Source organism: Cryptotermes secundus, unplaced genomic scaffold (assembly GCF_002891405.2).
Source record: "Cryptotermes secundus unplaced genomic scaffold, Csec_1.0 scaffold312, whole genome shotgun sequence".
In the NCBI taxonomy this organism is placed as follows: Eukaryota; Metazoa; Arthropoda; class Insecta; order Blattodea; family Kalotermitidae; genus Cryptotermes; species Cryptotermes secundus.
Window position 1 is genome coordinate 376799 of NW_019727091.1, and position 18073 is coordinate 394871.

The 18073-nt window shown below is 43.3% G+C and overlaps 1 protein-coding gene across 2 annotated transcripts in view; it reads right to left on the reverse strand.

Annotated features, from left to right (window-relative positions):
• Positions 1–93: 93 nt before the first annotated feature.
• LOC111864362 (structure-specific endonuclease subunit slx1) overlaps positions 94–18073 on the reverse strand; it is a 43896-nt gene continuing 25916 nt past the window's right edge. Inside the window, exons 6-7 of one of the 2 annotated variants that reach the window (XM_033751404.1) lie at positions 1763–1983; positions 94–242 (exon numbers count right to left, since the gene is read on the reverse strand). In XM_033751404.1, coding sequence (XP_033607295.1) covers positions 108–242; positions 1763–1983 — 356 coding nt within the window. In that variant the 3' untranslated portion in view covers positions 94–107. The remainder of the gene's footprint in view (positions 243–1762; positions 1984–18073) is intronic. The other variant, XR_004513016.1, reaches the window with a different exon arrangement.

The following is an 18073-nucleotide window of genomic DNA, read 5'->3' on the forward strand; positions in this document are numbered from 1 at the left end:
ATATCATACGTCGGCAGAAAAGTAAATGCACTTCAGTTCTTCTGTTTCCAGATTCCTCTCTATAGCATCTGTGTTCGTGATGCGTTCATTTCATAAGAAGTAGGAGCTCACTGTGTAAATTCTTCTGTGCTGCGTGCTTCATGCTGGTCTGCTGCTTGACGTACCCCACGATCCTGAAGATGGAGACGATATTTTCCTCCGATATGTCGGCTGACTTTCACCGGACTACATGAAGTTATATCCTGGAAGACAGAACCTTTTTCCATTTAAACCTTTTAAGAATGTGTTTACAGATCACCCGAGAGTTTGGGTCTCTATAATGAAACGTAAATGGTACCATATTTAAAAGCAAATGCAATTTTTATATTAAAATTCAGCATATAAAAGAAACTCCGTGGCTTTAGTCCGCAAGCGAACTATACCGACCGAGCGACTACCGCTTGTCGGCGAAGTTAATGCCAACTTCAGCGGATATAGGGTGTCGCGTGGTCAGCGCAACGAATCCCCACGGCCGTTAATTTCGGTTTTCTAGACCGGAGCCGCTACTTTTCCAATCAAGTAGCTCCTCAATTATCCTCACGAGGCTGAGTGGACCCCGCTCCAGGTCCACTACTTCTCAGAAAATCTGGTAGCATATTTCCGCCTTTTCTCAATTGTTAGATTTCCAAAAAATCCGGGCGTGGGGGTGAAAGGAAAATGGTTTGACCCCTACCTTCAGGGGTCCATGAGGGCTACTCACTCGACGGCGATGATTACTAAAGTTTCGTTCGATTCTATAGACGCTAGAGATATATCGAACGTCGTCATTAAGTCAAGCTGTCGTCACTGAGAAACACGATGAATGTACAATCAGATGCATATACTGTCCGCAGCTGTGGGGAATCGTTTCTGCTGAAACGGCATTGTACGCTACTGGCTGGAGCAAAAACATTACCTATTCTTTTGCACGTGTCAGCTACCACATATCACACACAGTACAAACGGAACTGCAACGAGAAATGACACATGATTAACGTCTATGTGCAATGCATGTCTTCCATCATTGCAATTATAAATCAAGGGCAACATATGACTGTCAGCCAATGTCGTTTAGGGGTGCACAGCACCGATGTTACTATAAGGCCCCCCATACACACACAGTTTGTCCTCCCGTTCGGCCTGCACAGTTCAAGGCTGAAAGGCAAAACTGATGTGTGTGGTGCGGCCGGCCGGCCAATCGTTTGGACTGTAGGAAACCCGTCAATCCGTCAGTTCTACCTGTAGGTCGTTAGGCAGGCCAAACTGTGTGTGTATGGGGGGCCTAAGGGCCAATGCTACTTCGAGGCTGAAACTTTTGAGCGCTGCTATGATGGATCTTTAAAACGTGACCGGACTGTAGAAATCATCATAGTTTTAACCTTTTCGAAATTCTTGTGTGCGCGCGTGGGTGTGTGGAGAACATTTATATTCATAGTAAAATATCTGTAACTAGCCTGAATGGATCGAACCGATGCAGGTCTGCGCATGCTCGCAGAGTTCTCCCCACAGATCGAGACCGATTCGGTACAAAACTGTCCGAAAAACTGCGTGTACGGTCGCCTGTTAGGTGTTGCTCCTACAGACATCTCTTTGCTATGGGCTGGAAGCAAACCCACTAGCACAGATATACTGCCGAGTTGAACGTACCCTCTTAAGGTGTAACAGCTCACATGTTCGTAATACAAACAGCATATTAATAAGTCACTAGGGCAATTAATTAAAAATCACAACGCATGTGGTTTACCTGACAGTTGTGTCGCAGAACGCGGCGACCATCTGTACCCACCGAAGAGACCCAAGTCTTACGGAAATCTGAGCTTTCCCAGTGCTGAAGATGCATATTGTGGTCTTCTGGCCTGTGACACGGTGCAGTCATGTAGATAGGAACCAATGAATCGGAGGTACATAATGTCTTCATCTTCAGGAAGATGTCACAAGAGTACACAGTCTCATAACCCCGAAGGACTTCCAATGACATGAAACACAATTCAGACATTCAGTGTGGTGTTGCTGCAGACAAAGCCACGCCGAGGTATGCTTCGAAGAGTTGGTCTCCTATTTTCCTTGCAGATCATACCACAAGTCTCCCCGTAGGCACATTAAACTGAAATTTCTGGTGTGGTAGAAACCAGTCCTTCATCATGTTTACTGTTCGGGAGGTCATGGTTTCGAATCTCGGTAGAGAAAACAGGCTATTCTAAGTTTGGTTTTCCATTGTCTTCTTCAGTGCCACCAAGCGCATGCTGTAGTTAACAGTGCCTTTCAAGAGCCGTGACTGTTCCTACTCAGTCACTCCATGGTACATGATATACAAGCAGAAGATGGCCTATATGGTCTTACTCCAGAATATGGCTCTTTTCTTATCAATATCGAAAACGATGCGTCAATCGCGTCGTCGGGTGAGGGGGTGGACGGCAAACAGACAACTAACCATCCTTTATGGTATGCATCCTGTTGTGTTATTTACGAAAAAAAAAAAATAATTTGGGACAGTCGCACAACAAATAATCAAAAAGAAACAAAATAAACACTACAGTGTCAACATTTGTTTTTATTCGCTTTTGACGGTAATGCTACATGTTTCGACCCTTTTCCTGGGTCATCTTCAGGCGTACATGAACACTATTTAGCTTCTGAATTGCGTCATTAATCAATATGAATTCATACTGTGTCTGTATGCTTATTCTATACTGACAATAATATCTTAATTTTGAAATGTGGTTTAAATGTAGTTAAAACTAGATATTAAACTTGATATTAAATGGATAAAAGTTAAAATTAAAATTATAATTTGAAATAGCTATTAAGGTATTATGGGGGCACGCGGTAGCATAGTTGGTTGAGGCACTATGCTACAAGCCGGAAGGTCGCGGGTTCAAGTCCCGATGAGGTCATTGGATTTTTTTCAATTGACCTTATCCTTCCAGCCGCATTCAGCCTCTAACAGAAATGAGTACCAGGAATTAATTTAAAAAACTTTCCTGGGGAGTAAAGCACGGCCAGCGCGTAAGGCTGACAAACTTACCGCCATCTTTGAGCCTACTGTCTATATAATGTGGGACCCTCAACGTCTCACAACCCTATGGGCCTTCACGACCTGTTACAGGGATAGCTTTACTTTTTCACTTCTACTTATTAAATACAAATTCCATTTAAGCCTCGTGCCTGCTACATATCGTATGTGTGCTGTTAGTTGTTCCAGTGCGGAAGTGATATTGTGCTGTGGAGTATCTGCTTGCTGGGATCTTTCATCAGAATATTCATAGGTCGTGTTGGTTTGTTTGACTTTCCTATTAGAAGTGTGAAGGCTCAACACGTTGTTCGGGGTATCCCGCTCGTGTTGTTTATACTTGGACTGGGATGTTCGAATTTCATATTATGTATATATGCAGATCCCCGTGGTGAATGTTATTGCTTTGCTGTAGCTGTCCTCTCTCCCTCGCCCTCCCCCGAATTTTTGAAAAAAAAAAGAAAGAAAGAAAGAAAGAAAGAAAGAAAGAATTACTTATTCAAAACTTTAACATCGAATATTAAAATTATTTCTTGCTATGGAGACACAATATAAAAGAGGGAATATCTGAGAGACAAAATTTATGAGCTTGCAATGAACAGTAAGAACAAGAACATTAGAGACCTGTATAGAGGAATAAATGACTTTAAAAGGGGTTACCAGCCTAGCAGTAACTTAGTGAAGGATGAGAATGGTGATCTGCTTGCAGATTCCCACAACATTTTGAATAGGTGGAGGAACTACTTCTCTCAGTTATTGAATGTACATAGGGTCAGTGATGTTAGGCAGACAGAAATCCATACAGCTGAGCCGTTAGTACCTGATCCTAGCCCTTTTGAGGTTGAAAGTGCTATTGCAAAATTGAAACGGTATAAATCGCCAGGTAGTGATCAAATTCCGGCAGAACTTATTCAAGCAGGAGGCGAAATATTATGTTCTAAGATCCACAATCTAATTACTTCTATTTGGCATTGGAAAAATTGCCTGATCAGTGAAAGGAGTCTATTATTGTACCAGTGCACAAGAAGGGTGATAAAACTGACTGTAGTAATTATCGGGGGATATCACTGCCATCAACTTCATATAAAATTTTGTCCAATATTCTTCTCTCAAGGTTAAGTCCATATATAGATGAAATTATTGGGGATCATCAGTGTGGGTTTCGACGTAACAGAACAACTACAGATCAGATCTTCTGCATTCGTCAGATACTGGAGAAAAAATGGGAGTACGATGAGACAGTACATCAGCTATTCATAGACTTCAAGAAAGCCTATGATTCAGTTGGGAGGGAAGTATTGTACAATATTCTGATAGAGTTTGGCACACCCATGAAACTAGTTAGGTTGATTAAATTGTGTTTAAACAAAACGTATAGTAAAGTCCATGTAGGTAAACACTTGTCTGATACATTTCCTAGCCATAATGGTCTAAAACAATGAGATGCTTTATCGCCACTCCTTTTCAACTTTGCTTTAGAATATGCCATTAGGAAGGTCCAGGGAAGCCAGGTGGGACTGAAATTAAACGGGACACATCAGCTGTTGGCCTATGCCGATGATGTGAATCTACTGGATGATAATACAGATACCATAAAGAAAAACACACAAACTTTAATTGATGCAAGTAAAGCCGTTGGTCTAGAAGTAAACACAGAGAAACTAAGTATATCTTGCTGTCTTGTCGCCAAAATGCAAGGCAAAATCATGATATAAAGAGAGGAAACAGATGTTTTTGAAAATGTGGCACAGTTCAGATATTTGGGAACAACGATAACAGATCAAAATCTGATTCAGGAGGAAATTAAGAGAAGATTGAACTCAGGTAATGCTTGCTACCATTCAGTCCAGAACCTTTTGTCTTCTCGTCTGTTGTGTAAAAACATAAAAATTAGAATATACAAAACTATAATTTTGCCTGTGGTTCTGTATGGGTGTGGAACTTGGTCTCTGACATTAAGGGAGAACATAGACTGAGTGTGTTTGAGAACAGACTATTGAGGAGAACATTTGGACCGAAGAGGGATGAAGTGACAGGAGGGTGGAGAAAACTGCATAATGAGGAGCTTCATAACTCGTACTTTTCTCCAAGTATAATTAGAATGATCAAGTCAAGGAGGATGAGGTGGCAGGTCATGTAGCTCGAATGGGGGAGACGAGGAATGCGTATAGGATATTGGTGGGAAAGCCAGTAGGAAAGAGACCACAGGGAAGATCAAGGCGTAGGTGGGTGGACAATATTAGAATAGATCTTAGAGAGATAAGATTGGATGGTATGGATTGGATAGATCTGGCTCTGGATAGGGACCAGTGGAGGGCTCTTGTGAACACGGTAATGAACCTTCAGGTTCCATAAAATGCTGGGAAATTCTTTAGTAGCTGCAGAATTGGCGGCTCCTCCAGAAGGGCTCAGCTCCATGAGTAAGTAACTAAATGGAGACATAATATATCTAGGCTTAGTTCATAAACGGCTTAAACGTTAAGTTTGTGCTAGTATTTAGAACAGCACTCGCATCTTGTAATGAGAAGTACACAGATCTGGAATGAGGATTCGGGTCATATCCAAAATCTCGACCGTAATATTTGCACAGAAGTCAATTTCATAATCTGTATATCTGGGTGTTCTCTGTTTGATGAGCCGTAGAAATATTTTTCTTTTCCTTTGGCGCTACAGCCCCAATTTGGGGCCTTGGCCTATCTCCTTGAAACTCGGTAGGACTCCTTGGGCGGATGATCAGCTCGTCGCAAGGCCTCTATCCGTATACAAACACAGGAAAACGCACATATAAACACAAACACTAAACATTCATGGCCTGTGTGGGCTTCGAAGCCACGGTCTCGGCTTCCTAGCGAGTGAAGACAGTGGATGCCTTAGACCGCTGGGCTACCGTGACCAGCACAGTAGGAAATCAGGAAACAATATATATATATGCCGGTCACGGTAGCCGAGCGGTCTATGGCATGCACTGTCTTCGCTCGCTCGGAAGCTGGGATCGTGGGTTCGAATCCCACTCAGGACATGGATGTTTGTGTACGTTTTTCTGTGTTTGTCTACAGGTAGAGGCCTTGCGACGAGCTGATCACCCGCCCAAGGAGTCCTACCGAATGTCTAAGATCTAGAAAAACCGAAGTGAACGGAGTTCATGGAGGTAGGCCTAGGCCCACTGGGGATGTAGTGCCAAGGAAAAAAAAATATATATATGCATTTGGGTTCCTGATTGCGCTCAGAACATTACATCTGAATTGAGGACACCATCTAAAGCATCCCGCTGCTTACTTACTTTCTGGAGACGCCCGGGTCAATTCTCGGCTGAGATATGGTTATCCTGATTGAAGAATTTCGTGGACTTCCTCAGCCTGGTAAATTTGAACAGTTCACGATGCAGTTCTTTAGTACATAACTATCCTCACGTCGCTTTCGACAATACGTGTAAATATTCCTCGCAGGTCATGCAGTAGGCTCTGGCGTTAAACAATACACAAACTTTCATAAATCGAGTATAAATAACGTTAAGGCGTTAATAAAGAGTTGCTCAATGAATTATCTTCACTGTGACATCAAGTGAAGGGTCACTGATAAAAGAAGTCCCTTCAGTATTTACAAATTCACTTCACTTCGCTTCAGCTCAGTTCTTTATTATAAAGGTGCCGAGACAACAGCCACAAGGCCAGTTATAGAAACAGCACAGTATATACACTATACACTACGTAGACAGTTAATAAGAATTACATTAAAGAGAAACAAAATCATAAAGAAATCCACAAGGCCACTTTTGGAAATAGCACAATGGAAAAATTACTCTTTCTACCTTACATAACAAAGAAAACCATAAGGTGCTAATAACAAGAAAAACAATACCAATAAACAGAAAGATGGTTATGAGGAGACCAATGAAGGTGATAAGGGTAACAGCGATTATTTAAATCTTAATTTTTCTTTTCGTGTGCTATCTCAGTGGGATATGCATAACATGTATTAAAATATTTCTATTGCTACCTCACCTTATAAAGCATAAGGAATATGTTATTTACTTATGGAGCTGAGCCCTTCTTGAGGAGAAGCCAAATCTGCAGCTACTCAAGAATTTCCCAGCATTTTATGGAACCCGAAGGTTCATTACCTTGTTCACAAGAGCCCTCCACTGGTCCCTATCCTGAGCCAGAGCAATCCAATCCATACCATCGCATCATATTTCTTTGGGTGTAGGATCAAATATTATCGTTTTCACATTACAAAGCAAAGCAACAGAGAAGAGCTGAACACAAGTCTGCAGATAAGCTTAGATTCGAATACCTGTTCCTGTAATACGTCACGCCACAGGTAGTGTAGGCCCTACAAGGTTGAGAACTAGCGGCTTTCGAAATCAACCTGATTAAGTAACCAGCGTATAGAACTGAATAAATATCTGTATGTGAACTCGATCAACAAGGCGGAAGTCGCGTATTGCTCTGAAATGCCACAGGAATTTAAATTAAATGCTTCTGACTTCAAGACATGTGGGTTAAATTCTTTGAAATCTTGGGCTGCTACTATACGAGTATGTCGAAATAACGAACGTCAAGTTTCAATAAGAGACGAAGTGAATTTTGCGTTAAGAATCCCATTCAGTTGCGTCACTGGGGTCGTCACGAGTATGCTTATTTTAGACGTTCTGTCTAATGGGTCCATGTTCGTGGGTGGAACACGAAAAGACTTCGGCGAAACTATTTTAGGAAACGTCCTATTTTCGTCTCTAGCATATTAATTCTAGTGCCGGTCCTTAAGTGCATCTTCACCCGAATCACGAGATGCAGCCTCTTAATTAAATTCCACAGAGTTAACCTCGGCACTGGATAGAGGTCAGTGGTCAGTTTCACGCCCCGACTGCTTTACCTCCAAGGAAAGAGCCCCCGGTACCCTTTGGATAGGAGGTTTGGTGGACCCCAGAGCCGGTCTGGAAAATTTGGAGAAGAGAAAATTCTTGGGTCTACCGGGACTCGAACACTGACCCCACAATCGTCCAGCCCGTAGCCAGTCGCTATACCGGCTACGCTACCACGGCTCCGTATCTTATCTATTATTTTGTAAAAAAAAAAGTGAAGCTATCCCTGTAACATGCCGTGAAGTCCCATAGCGTTGTCAGAAGTCGAGCCTCATACACTTTCTCTAGAAAATCGGCTCATAGATGGCGGTAAGGTTGCCAGCTTTAAGCGCCAGCCGCTCTTTAACCCTCCCCCCCCCAGGAAGATTCCAGGTACTCACTTCTGTTAGAGGCTGAGTCTACCACAGGGCCATAGTGCGTCTATAAGGTAAATTGAAAAAAAATCACCACATCGGGACTCGAACCAGCAACGCCGCAACCTTCCGGCTTGTAGCATAGTTCCTCAATCAACTACGCTGCTATATGTGCTAAACTTGTGTTTTCGCCCAAGGAATAGACACAGATGTGTCTGAGAACGAAGTACTGATGAAGACGTTTGAACCTAAAAAAAAAAATAATATTGCATAATGAGTTTATTGCCGGTCACGGTAGCCGAGCGGTCTAAGGCATGTACTGTCTTCGCTCTCTTGGAAAACTGGATCGTGGGTTCGAATCCCACTCAGGGCATGGATGTTTAGCTTGTGTGTGCGCGCGTTTTTCTGTGTTTGTATACAGGTAGAGGCCTTGCGACGAGCTGATCACCCGCCCAAAGAGTCCTACCGAATGTGTGAGATCTAGAAAAACCGAAGTGAACAGAGAAGGCCCACTGGGGCTGTAGTGCCAAAAAAAAAAGTTTATTACGTAATTTATATGATTAGGAGTACTAAAACAAAAGGATGAGTCGCGTAGAAAGAAATGAGTATAGAAGATTTTGGTCCTTATATTCCAAGACAAGAACCGCTTGGGAGGTGCAGCCACGGTTGTTATTACGCAGTGGTGCAATGTCTCAATTGCTGTCACCTGTTGCACGTCTTGGGGTGGCAGTGAAAGTTGCATCAGCCACCGTGTAAACCTATATCCGTTTAAATGGGCAGTATAGACTGAGGGTCCTTCAAGGATGGGGTGCTGAGCCGTGGTCGAAACTTATTTCTTCTTGGTAGCGTTTCTGGCTCTTAGGTGGTTGGAAGACTAGGGAGTAAACTTGTCACACCGGAGGGTCCACTGTTACCTACATTTATTTACACTGTCTACATACTCGTTTTGGGGTGAGTTAAGTTTCATAATACTGTATTTATCTAGCCTTAGGTAGTCTCTATGAGCTGTCTAATATCAAAACATAGAACGAGTCAATAAAGTGGGCTATGCAGGCCGCGCCATAGCTCAGGCAGTTAGTCATTGACTTCTCATTGAGGCGGCCCGGCTTCGAGCCCGGGTCTGGTCATGTGGGATTTGTGGTGAAAAAAGTGGCGCCGGGGCAGGTTTTCTCCAAGTACTTCGGTCTCCCCTGCCAATATACATTCCACCAATTGCTCCACAATCACCATCATCTATCACCTGGGGCTGGTACAATAGGCCAGAAGTGGCCGCAGTACCAAGTGGACTCAGTCTCACCCTACTAAGAACAATAAAAGAAAAACTAAATATGGGCTATGCCCGATAGCCTACCGACGCCGTAACTATCACGCTACTGAGGAAACCACACCTGGAGAGCCATGGGACACGGCGTGTACCACTTCGTCATCACACTCTCCTGCAGCCAAAGTAAGTTAATACATATCCGAGTACTTCGGCTTCCCTTGCCAATCCTCATTTCACCGAATTCTCCATCATCATAATCACCGGGGGCAGCTACAATAGGCCAATTAATGGCCGCCGTGCCGAGTGGACCCAGTTGGACTCCACCCCCCACTAAGCGGAAAAAAAAACAGTTAATACATACAATGTTACTGACGACCAGAGAGATGTTTATAGAGACCGGCCTAATGCTAGATATATATGGTATTGTGTAACTTAGCTCATTCCCACACGTGTTTGTACTAGACAGTGTCAATAAACGTAGGCAACAGCGGACCCCCGGTGTTACAAGTTTACTCACTACAATCCTAAACACAGAAGAACAAGAAACGCTACCACTAAGAGACAAGATTCGATAACGACCCACAGACCATACTGCCCATTTAAGCGGATATATGTTTCCCAAGGTGATGTAACCTAGACTGCCACCCCAAGGCGTACAGTAAGTGACAGCAGTTGCGATAGTACACCACTGCATAACAGTTGTGAAGATAATATTAAAATATCTGTTAGAAAAATAGCGTATAAAGGCGTATACTTGGGCCATCTGTGTCGGGATAGGATACTGTAGCGGGGATTTTGTGAAATTGATAACGAACAGTCTGGTTCCATAGAAACATGTAATTTCTTGACGATCTAAATATCTAGTGCTCAAAGAAGACCTGAATCGTGAAGTGACTGTATAGGCGTTGATGACAACAGCTTCAAGCACTAAATTATTATCACGAAAATGAATGTGAGAATCATGCTAACTGTTTCTGTTTGCCCTGCAACTGCACACACAATGTACAATAGCGTTCTTCGTAATAATCATCACCCCCGCCGGTTACGAAAAGATGCTCCAAGCAAATGTTTGAACTAGGTCATGGTCCCGTTATTGGTAATCCCAATGTTCAAATGTGGCTTTATCACTCTGTATTACATACCATAAACATAATAACGACCTCCCCATAAAAACGGGTTTTCAACTCTAGGTAAGAACTTCTGTCACTGTGACGTACCTGGATTTACGAAATGAGTCTGTCAGGCCGCGTGCGTGTATAGGCCGCAGGACAATTTTCAGACAGAAATTATAGAAAAAAATAATTTTCTTGGAATATTATTTCAGGAGTAGAACACCCTGTATTACTAATTATGAATATATATTTTTTTTTAAATGAAGTGTGATTTCGAATATTTCGAATATAAGCCGCACCCCAGTTTTGCTCTTGAATTTTTGGCAAAAAATGTGCGACCTATACATGCGTAAATACGGTATTTAGCGTGTGAGGCATGGAAAACTACTTTTAAACATGAACCTTATATTTACATGGTACAACCTATATCCACAAACGAGATTTTAGAAACCGAATCTTTGGTTGGATTACGTGGGAGACTGAGGAGATGGAAATATGATATTAAAATGGATCTAAGGGAGAAATATATAAGGCCGCGCCATAGCTCAAGCGGTCAGTCGCTGGCTTCCCACAGCGGCGGCCCGGGTTCGATCCCGGGGTCTGGTCAAGTGGGATTTGTGGTGGACAAGTGGGCAGGTTTTCTCCAAGTACTTCGGTTTCTCCTGCCAATCTTCATTCCACCAATTGCACCACAATCACCCTAACCTATCGTCTGGGGCTGGTACAATAGGCTAGAAGTGGCCGCAGTACAAGGGACTTAGTCCCACCCCACTAGCAATAAAAAATATGGAGAGATATGAGAATATGATGAGAGATCTGGCTCAGGGCCGTATTTAATGGCCGGTTTTGGTGTCAGTTGAACTTTCGAATTCTGCTGCCATAGTGGTTGTTGGTTGCTAAGTTGTAGTTCAAGTATAAGTTTACTTTTTGACATAGGATTTCACTTGTTATTTGACGTAATGACAAGTGCGAAGTTCCCTTGGCCTGGGAGGACTATAAAACCACAAGTCAGTCAATCGTACATAACTCTACAATTAAAGGAAGACTGTACCCATGAAGTAAACTGCAAACAAAATCGGTGCAGAACATCTATCTATCTGTCTGTCTGTCCATCTATTCCTGTTGCTCTTACTTGGAAAAGAGGGCATCCGTGAAACACTTCGTTTCACTTCAGTTTCTTAATCTTATACAGTCGGTAAGATTCCTTTGACGGGGGATCAGCCGGACGCAAGGCCGCTACCTACACAGGACAACACAAACATCCATGCCTTGAGTGGTATTCGGACCCACGATCCCAGTGTTCGAGCGGGCGAAGACATTTCATGCCTTAGACCGCGCGGCCACTGTGAGCGGCTGGTGCAGAACATTCTGACGACATACCCCTCGTTGGTGTCTCCACCTTATCGTGGTGAGGGGGTTTGAGTATGCCAAGGACCCTGAGAGCTATACCAGCGGTAGCGTAGCTACTGGCAGGGCCTCCCTTGCTGGACAGGTCAAAGGGTAGGCATCAGACGAAGAGAGACACCAAAAACCAAAAACTGATGCCGGAAGCAGCGTCATCAGCAGCGACTTGAAGCACAGAGAAAATGATGCTCGAGATGGTTCAAGTTCGTATAGCAACAGGCGTGACCAGAGTGGTTTGAACGGCTGTTGTACTGCGATGTGGAAAGCAAATGGAAAAACTACCACATTATCACATTTCCTGGATAGTCTCTTTCCAAAAACAGAAGATCACATTAAGTGGAGGAACTGTTTTGGAAGAGACTGTGGACCTGTCATCTGACAGATTACTGATCAATCAATCAATCAATTACAGACCCACTGAAGGACGACTGTGCAAACAAAACAGGCGTGGATAAACGCATTCAGAATGTAGGGCTTCAGATATCGAGGCAACCATTCATACTAGGATAGAATGGCGGGCTTCCGAAGGGTGTAGGAATTCGCTGACGTGAGTTATCTGTGGTTGAGGAGGGGCAACACGCCCGTTAACACACTACGGAAGTCGAGATAGCTGAGGGAAGTGCATTCCATCTAGTAATTTGCATGAAGCGATCGCGCGGCAAATCGACTCGGTGATTGAGCCTGCTATTCCGCAACAGGTGTGACATGTTCGTCTTCCCTAAAGGCGTCTGAACAGTCTTCCTAGTTCGACTAGGTGGGTTAAGAAGAGCATTACATTTGGTGATCCGCTTTTCCCTTTGCGTTTTGCGACTCTCTTCAGTCAAATTCTGGAACAAATGCAATGTTGCTCTCGTGCCTAAGCAACACGCAGTAAAGTCGTATAGGGGGCGAGGAAATATAGTTCCACGCTTTCTTGATCTTGGCAGTAGACTGTCTGGTTCATTCTCAGGCAGCGTTACCCGTACAGAATGTCAAGGTATTGTTTCTAAATATGCCACGAACATATTTTTTAAAGTAAGGTAAAGTTGTTCCTGTGCTTACCTAGTTAAGTACAACGCCATGAAGACGTACGGGGTAGTGGATGTATAGGTCCCCTTTTTCTTGACGTCGTCATTAGCTGAAGGCGAGTGGTCAGCTTCACAACCCGGCAGCTTTATCATCGGGGAAAGAGCTCCCGGTACTGATTGGATAGAAGGCTGGGTTGACCTGAGAGCCGGTATGGACGACATGGAGAAGATAAAATTCTTGACCCTACCTGGACTCGAACTCCAACCCCTCGGTCACCCAGCCTGTATCCAGTCGCTATGCCGATTGCGCTAACTAAATAAATTTACAATAAATAAATACATTTATTATCCACGAGGCAAGCAGCAAAAATACTTTCACCGCGAAGAAGAAAGTGCCTTCGCCTTTCCCACCACTGTTCCATTTTCTATCTTCTGTCCCGCCCCTCGACATTGTTGGTAGTTCAGACGACGAGTATACTATAGCGTAAAATGGTAGGGTGATCAGTGAAAATGTACTGGAAAGGATGCGGCCTAACTTCAGATAATATCTCGGAATTTGCCTTGAAAGAATGACGAGATCCACCGGAAACCTGTCCTGATAGCGTGACCCGGTCGTAATTCCAACGTTTTAAGCACTACTACACGAACAAGCTTGCTAGGTAAAATATTAATATAAAGGCCTGGGCTTACTGAGTTGCGTACTATGTTACGAATCCTTTTCTTCCTTCGTAGGACCCATTTCTGAGAAAACTCAAAGTCGAATTTTAACTTGGTGTATGTGTTTTTATTGTACATTAATGGTTAACAACACATTCCCACCAAAAACGGTTAATTAAAATTGGAACAGTAAGGTAAAAGGTAAAGTCATACCTGTGCTTAACTAATTAAGCACTAAGCCATGAAGACGTACGGGGGAGTGGATGTATAGATCCAAGTTTTCTTGACCTCGGCAGTAGTTGGAGGTAAGTTATCAGCTTCACGCCACGGCCGTTTTACCCCCGGAGAAAGAGCTCCCGGTGCCTATTAGATAGGAGGTTGGGTGGACTCCAAAGCCAGTCGGGATGACGTGGAGAAAATTCTTGACCTTATCGGGATTCGAACTCTGACCCCTCGGTCGTCCAGCCCGTAGCCAGTCGCTATACCGACTACGCTATCCCGGCTCCAAACTCCATAGGATAATTTCAAAAAGTAAACATACCAACACACACCACAATGCTTTCTTCTTGTGCACTCCTTGCAAGAACGCATAAGGAACACAAATTATACACCTAAGCTAGGCCCAAATTAATATTCTTGCAGATTTTGGATCTGAATGGATGGAAAAACACAAGATTCGGGAAAGTACACGTAATTTTATAAATATTACAGGAACATCATTTGTTACAGTCATCAGTTACAATAATACAGAATATATGATTTCCGAAAGTTGTAACTACTCATAGAAACATTGCTACACTGATTCGGTTATTACGCTTTTATAAATACGCAAATTTTAAAAATATGTGTATTCATAACCTTGACCCAAGGTTACAGATAGGACCTGGCGCCCTGCTGACACTGCATTTTATATTCTGTACAGCTCAATGGAGTGAAATTAAGAAGGCTAGAAAGGCAGTCAAAAAAGGCCGATACATATTTCTAACCTAACCCACAGCACGAAAGCAGCAGCAGGACTGACGTAACAGCCGGAACAGCTGTAATGCAGCTTGTCGCCAAGCACGAAAGCAGCAGCAGGACTGACGTAACAGTCGAACAGCTGTAATGCAGCTTGCCGCCAAGCAAGCCGCCTACAGGCCGGGTAATTAGAAGTGACAGTCCTCCGACGCGGAGTAGGAGAAGTATTGGTAGTGGCGGGGAGAGCTCCAGCATGCTGAAAAGTGTGGAGGGGAATGCAGTACAGGCGTTCTCAAAAGGAAATAACTTCTTACTCCATTGTGTTGCATAGTGTTGGCGGTTTAGTCTCGATGATGTTCGCACATCTGATGTTAAGTTTTAAGTCCGGAATGGCAGAATATCATGCACTTTACACTACTGTGCACAATACACTTTTATACACTTATCACTGTTATATACATGAAGAGATGATTTACATATTACACAGGTCTATTCTAAAGGGGCGACACCGGCAATATCCGCATAGATATCATCTCCACATGCCTGTCCATCCTCGTCACCACCAGATGAATCGGAGCTATCATCAGAAGTGTCATCAGTCATCACTATCACCGCCAACATGGAAGACGAACTCCCGTCCTGCGTTCAAAAGGCATTTCCGTGCCATTAATTGTTGCTCAATGCTCAAAGTGGCTAGTGGAGATTTCTTAAGTCTTTCTTTAGGGGGTGTCGAAAAAGGAAGTGGAAGCCCCAGATTCGATATTTTTTGTTGCTCTTATTATTCTTCTGACACTACTTTCTGAATCACCTGTTGCCTTTGCTGCTTCCACTCCTATGTTCTTCAGTGTAATTGCTGGCCCAGCCTCTTTCATATACTTATATACATTACTAACAATTTCTCTTGGTTGTGAATGCAACACTTTTCCACTCAATTTACTTCGTGTAGGTGGCATGTTAAAGGAGATAGAAAAATGTACAAATATAAATGAACAAAAAAGAAAATCAACGAATTAAAATAAACAATAAAATAAAATATTAATACAGTAAATAGAGAATAATACACTCAAATACGACTCCAAGAGTAAAAATTTTTATCTTGACTGTACAAGGAAGAATGCCTTTATCTGAACTTGGGACGTCTGCTCGCAGTGAAAATAAATGAATGACAAATCACAACACCCCTCAACTTTCACGAATGGACCTGCCCATCCACTGCGCAGCTTTTCCTAGACTGTCACTTCTAAATACTCGGACTGTAAATCAGTGAGGGTTTGTGAAGGGGGAAGGAAGCGGGGAACGTAGTAGTAGGTTTTCTGTTTGTTGGGAACTGTGAACATTGAAGTGACTGAACTGCTCATGAGCTATTGAAGTGGCTCGACACAAAGATAAACTGAATGACTGACTGACTGACCGTCAGTTGTAAAATGACTTTGACTTTGCGGCTATTAAATTGCTAAGATCCACTAGTGAACAGGAAAAAGAAAGCAAGCTCTGATTTTCTTCCACATTTTTAAGAACCTCGAGTGTTCATATATACTAAATATAATTACGCAGTATTGCATGAGCCTATTAATCCGAACCCGCATGAAACAGCAAGACTAGATCTTCCTGGAGCATCGGTGGTATAGGAGTAGCTGGTAGGTGTGTTAGCCGATTTTTCCATTAGGTGGAACCATTGGAACTATTAAGATATCGCAGATATATGAAATCCAGCACGAACATTCTGGCTAACATAAAGCACCAACAAGATTACTGTCTTCCGGAATGTGATGTTGTGCCATGAAGTTGGAGGCAGCAGATACTTCATCTGCTTAGCAATCTAGGTACCAATGATACGGAGGAACCTGCTGGTTCCATCTTTAGTGTACGAAACTACATTTTGTCACACCCTAGAAGACAATAACTCTCATAATTATCGACGCGAGAACCGGAGAAACCTGCTGCTTCCATCTTTAGTGTACGAAACTACATTTTGTTACACCCCAGAAGACAATAACTCTCATAATTATCGACGTGAGAACCTTAAATCTTACATAAAGCACTAAGGTCAAACAATACCAGCTTTTGCATCATTATTCGAGCTTGTAACTATTTAAATCGGAGGTTTTCAAAATTTGTGATGTCGTGACCCCATAAAATAACACATTTACGCGACCTCCCTTGACATACGGTGACTGCAGAAATGTCACTTGCTCTGCAACAGTTCTGTACCTACAGTAAGCTACAGAATGTCACTATACACCCACAGGCAAGGAACATTCGCGAAATGTTTCACCAGCTGCTGCTGCTTTTTCCGTAACAAAACAAAACAAACTCCGTGGACTGTAGCCCGCAGGCGAACTATACCGACCGAACGACCGCCGCTTGTCGGAGAAGTTAGTGCCAACTTCTATCTGTAAATGTTGGCTTTTTCCGTAACACCCATATAAAATCTTCCATATAAAATCCACTGCGTGGATGTTTTAATTCGGCTACCGCACTTAGAACCTCTTGGGGCCTCGCAACCCTCAGCTTGTGAAACAACAAAAAACTCCGTAGCTTGAGTCCACAAGCGAACTATATCCATCGAGTGACCGCCGCTTGTCGGCGAAGTTAGTGACAAATTTTGCGGATTAGAGGGTGTCGTGTGGTCAGCGCAATGAATGCCCACGGCCGTTAATTTCGGTTTCTAGACCGAAGTTGCTATTTGCTTGAAATAGCTCCTCAATTATCCTCACGAAGCTGAGTGTACCCCGTTAGAGATTCACTACTTTTCAGAAACTCTGGTAGCGCCGGGAATCGAATCCGGGGCCTCTGGATCTGTAGCCAGGAACTCTGACTACACTATTATTTTTATTGCTAGTGGGGTGGGACTAAGTCCCTTGTACTGCGGCCACTTCTGGCCTATTGCACCAGCCCCAGATGATAGGTGAGGGTGATTGTGGAGCAATTGGTGGAATGAAGATTGGCAGGGGAAACCGAAGTACTCGGAGAAAACCTGCCCCAGCGCCACTTTGTCCACCACAAATCCCACTTGACCAGACCCGGGATCGAACCCGGGCAGCAGCGGTGGGAAGCCAGCGACTAACCGCTTGAGCTATGGTGCGGCACCGACAACTACACTAAATGTTAGTTTCAGTGAAAGAGACTTGACAGTCTTCATTCCTCAGCATGACACTCGTATATTACTGAAGTGTAGTACAACCACTTTCACAATAAAGTAACCAGGCTGATCCCTTAAAACTAAGGGTTATGGATATGATCGCCTTCAAAGTACACTCCTGGCTTTATATATACATATATATTTGATTGCCTTTGCCATGGATACGTTTCTGGAATCTTCTTTTTGTAAAGTTTCGGGAACAAGAACAAACTTGCACGCGTCACCATCCCCTCAGTACGGGATCTTCTTCCTTGCATATGTGGCGACATACGAGTAAAATACAGCAAT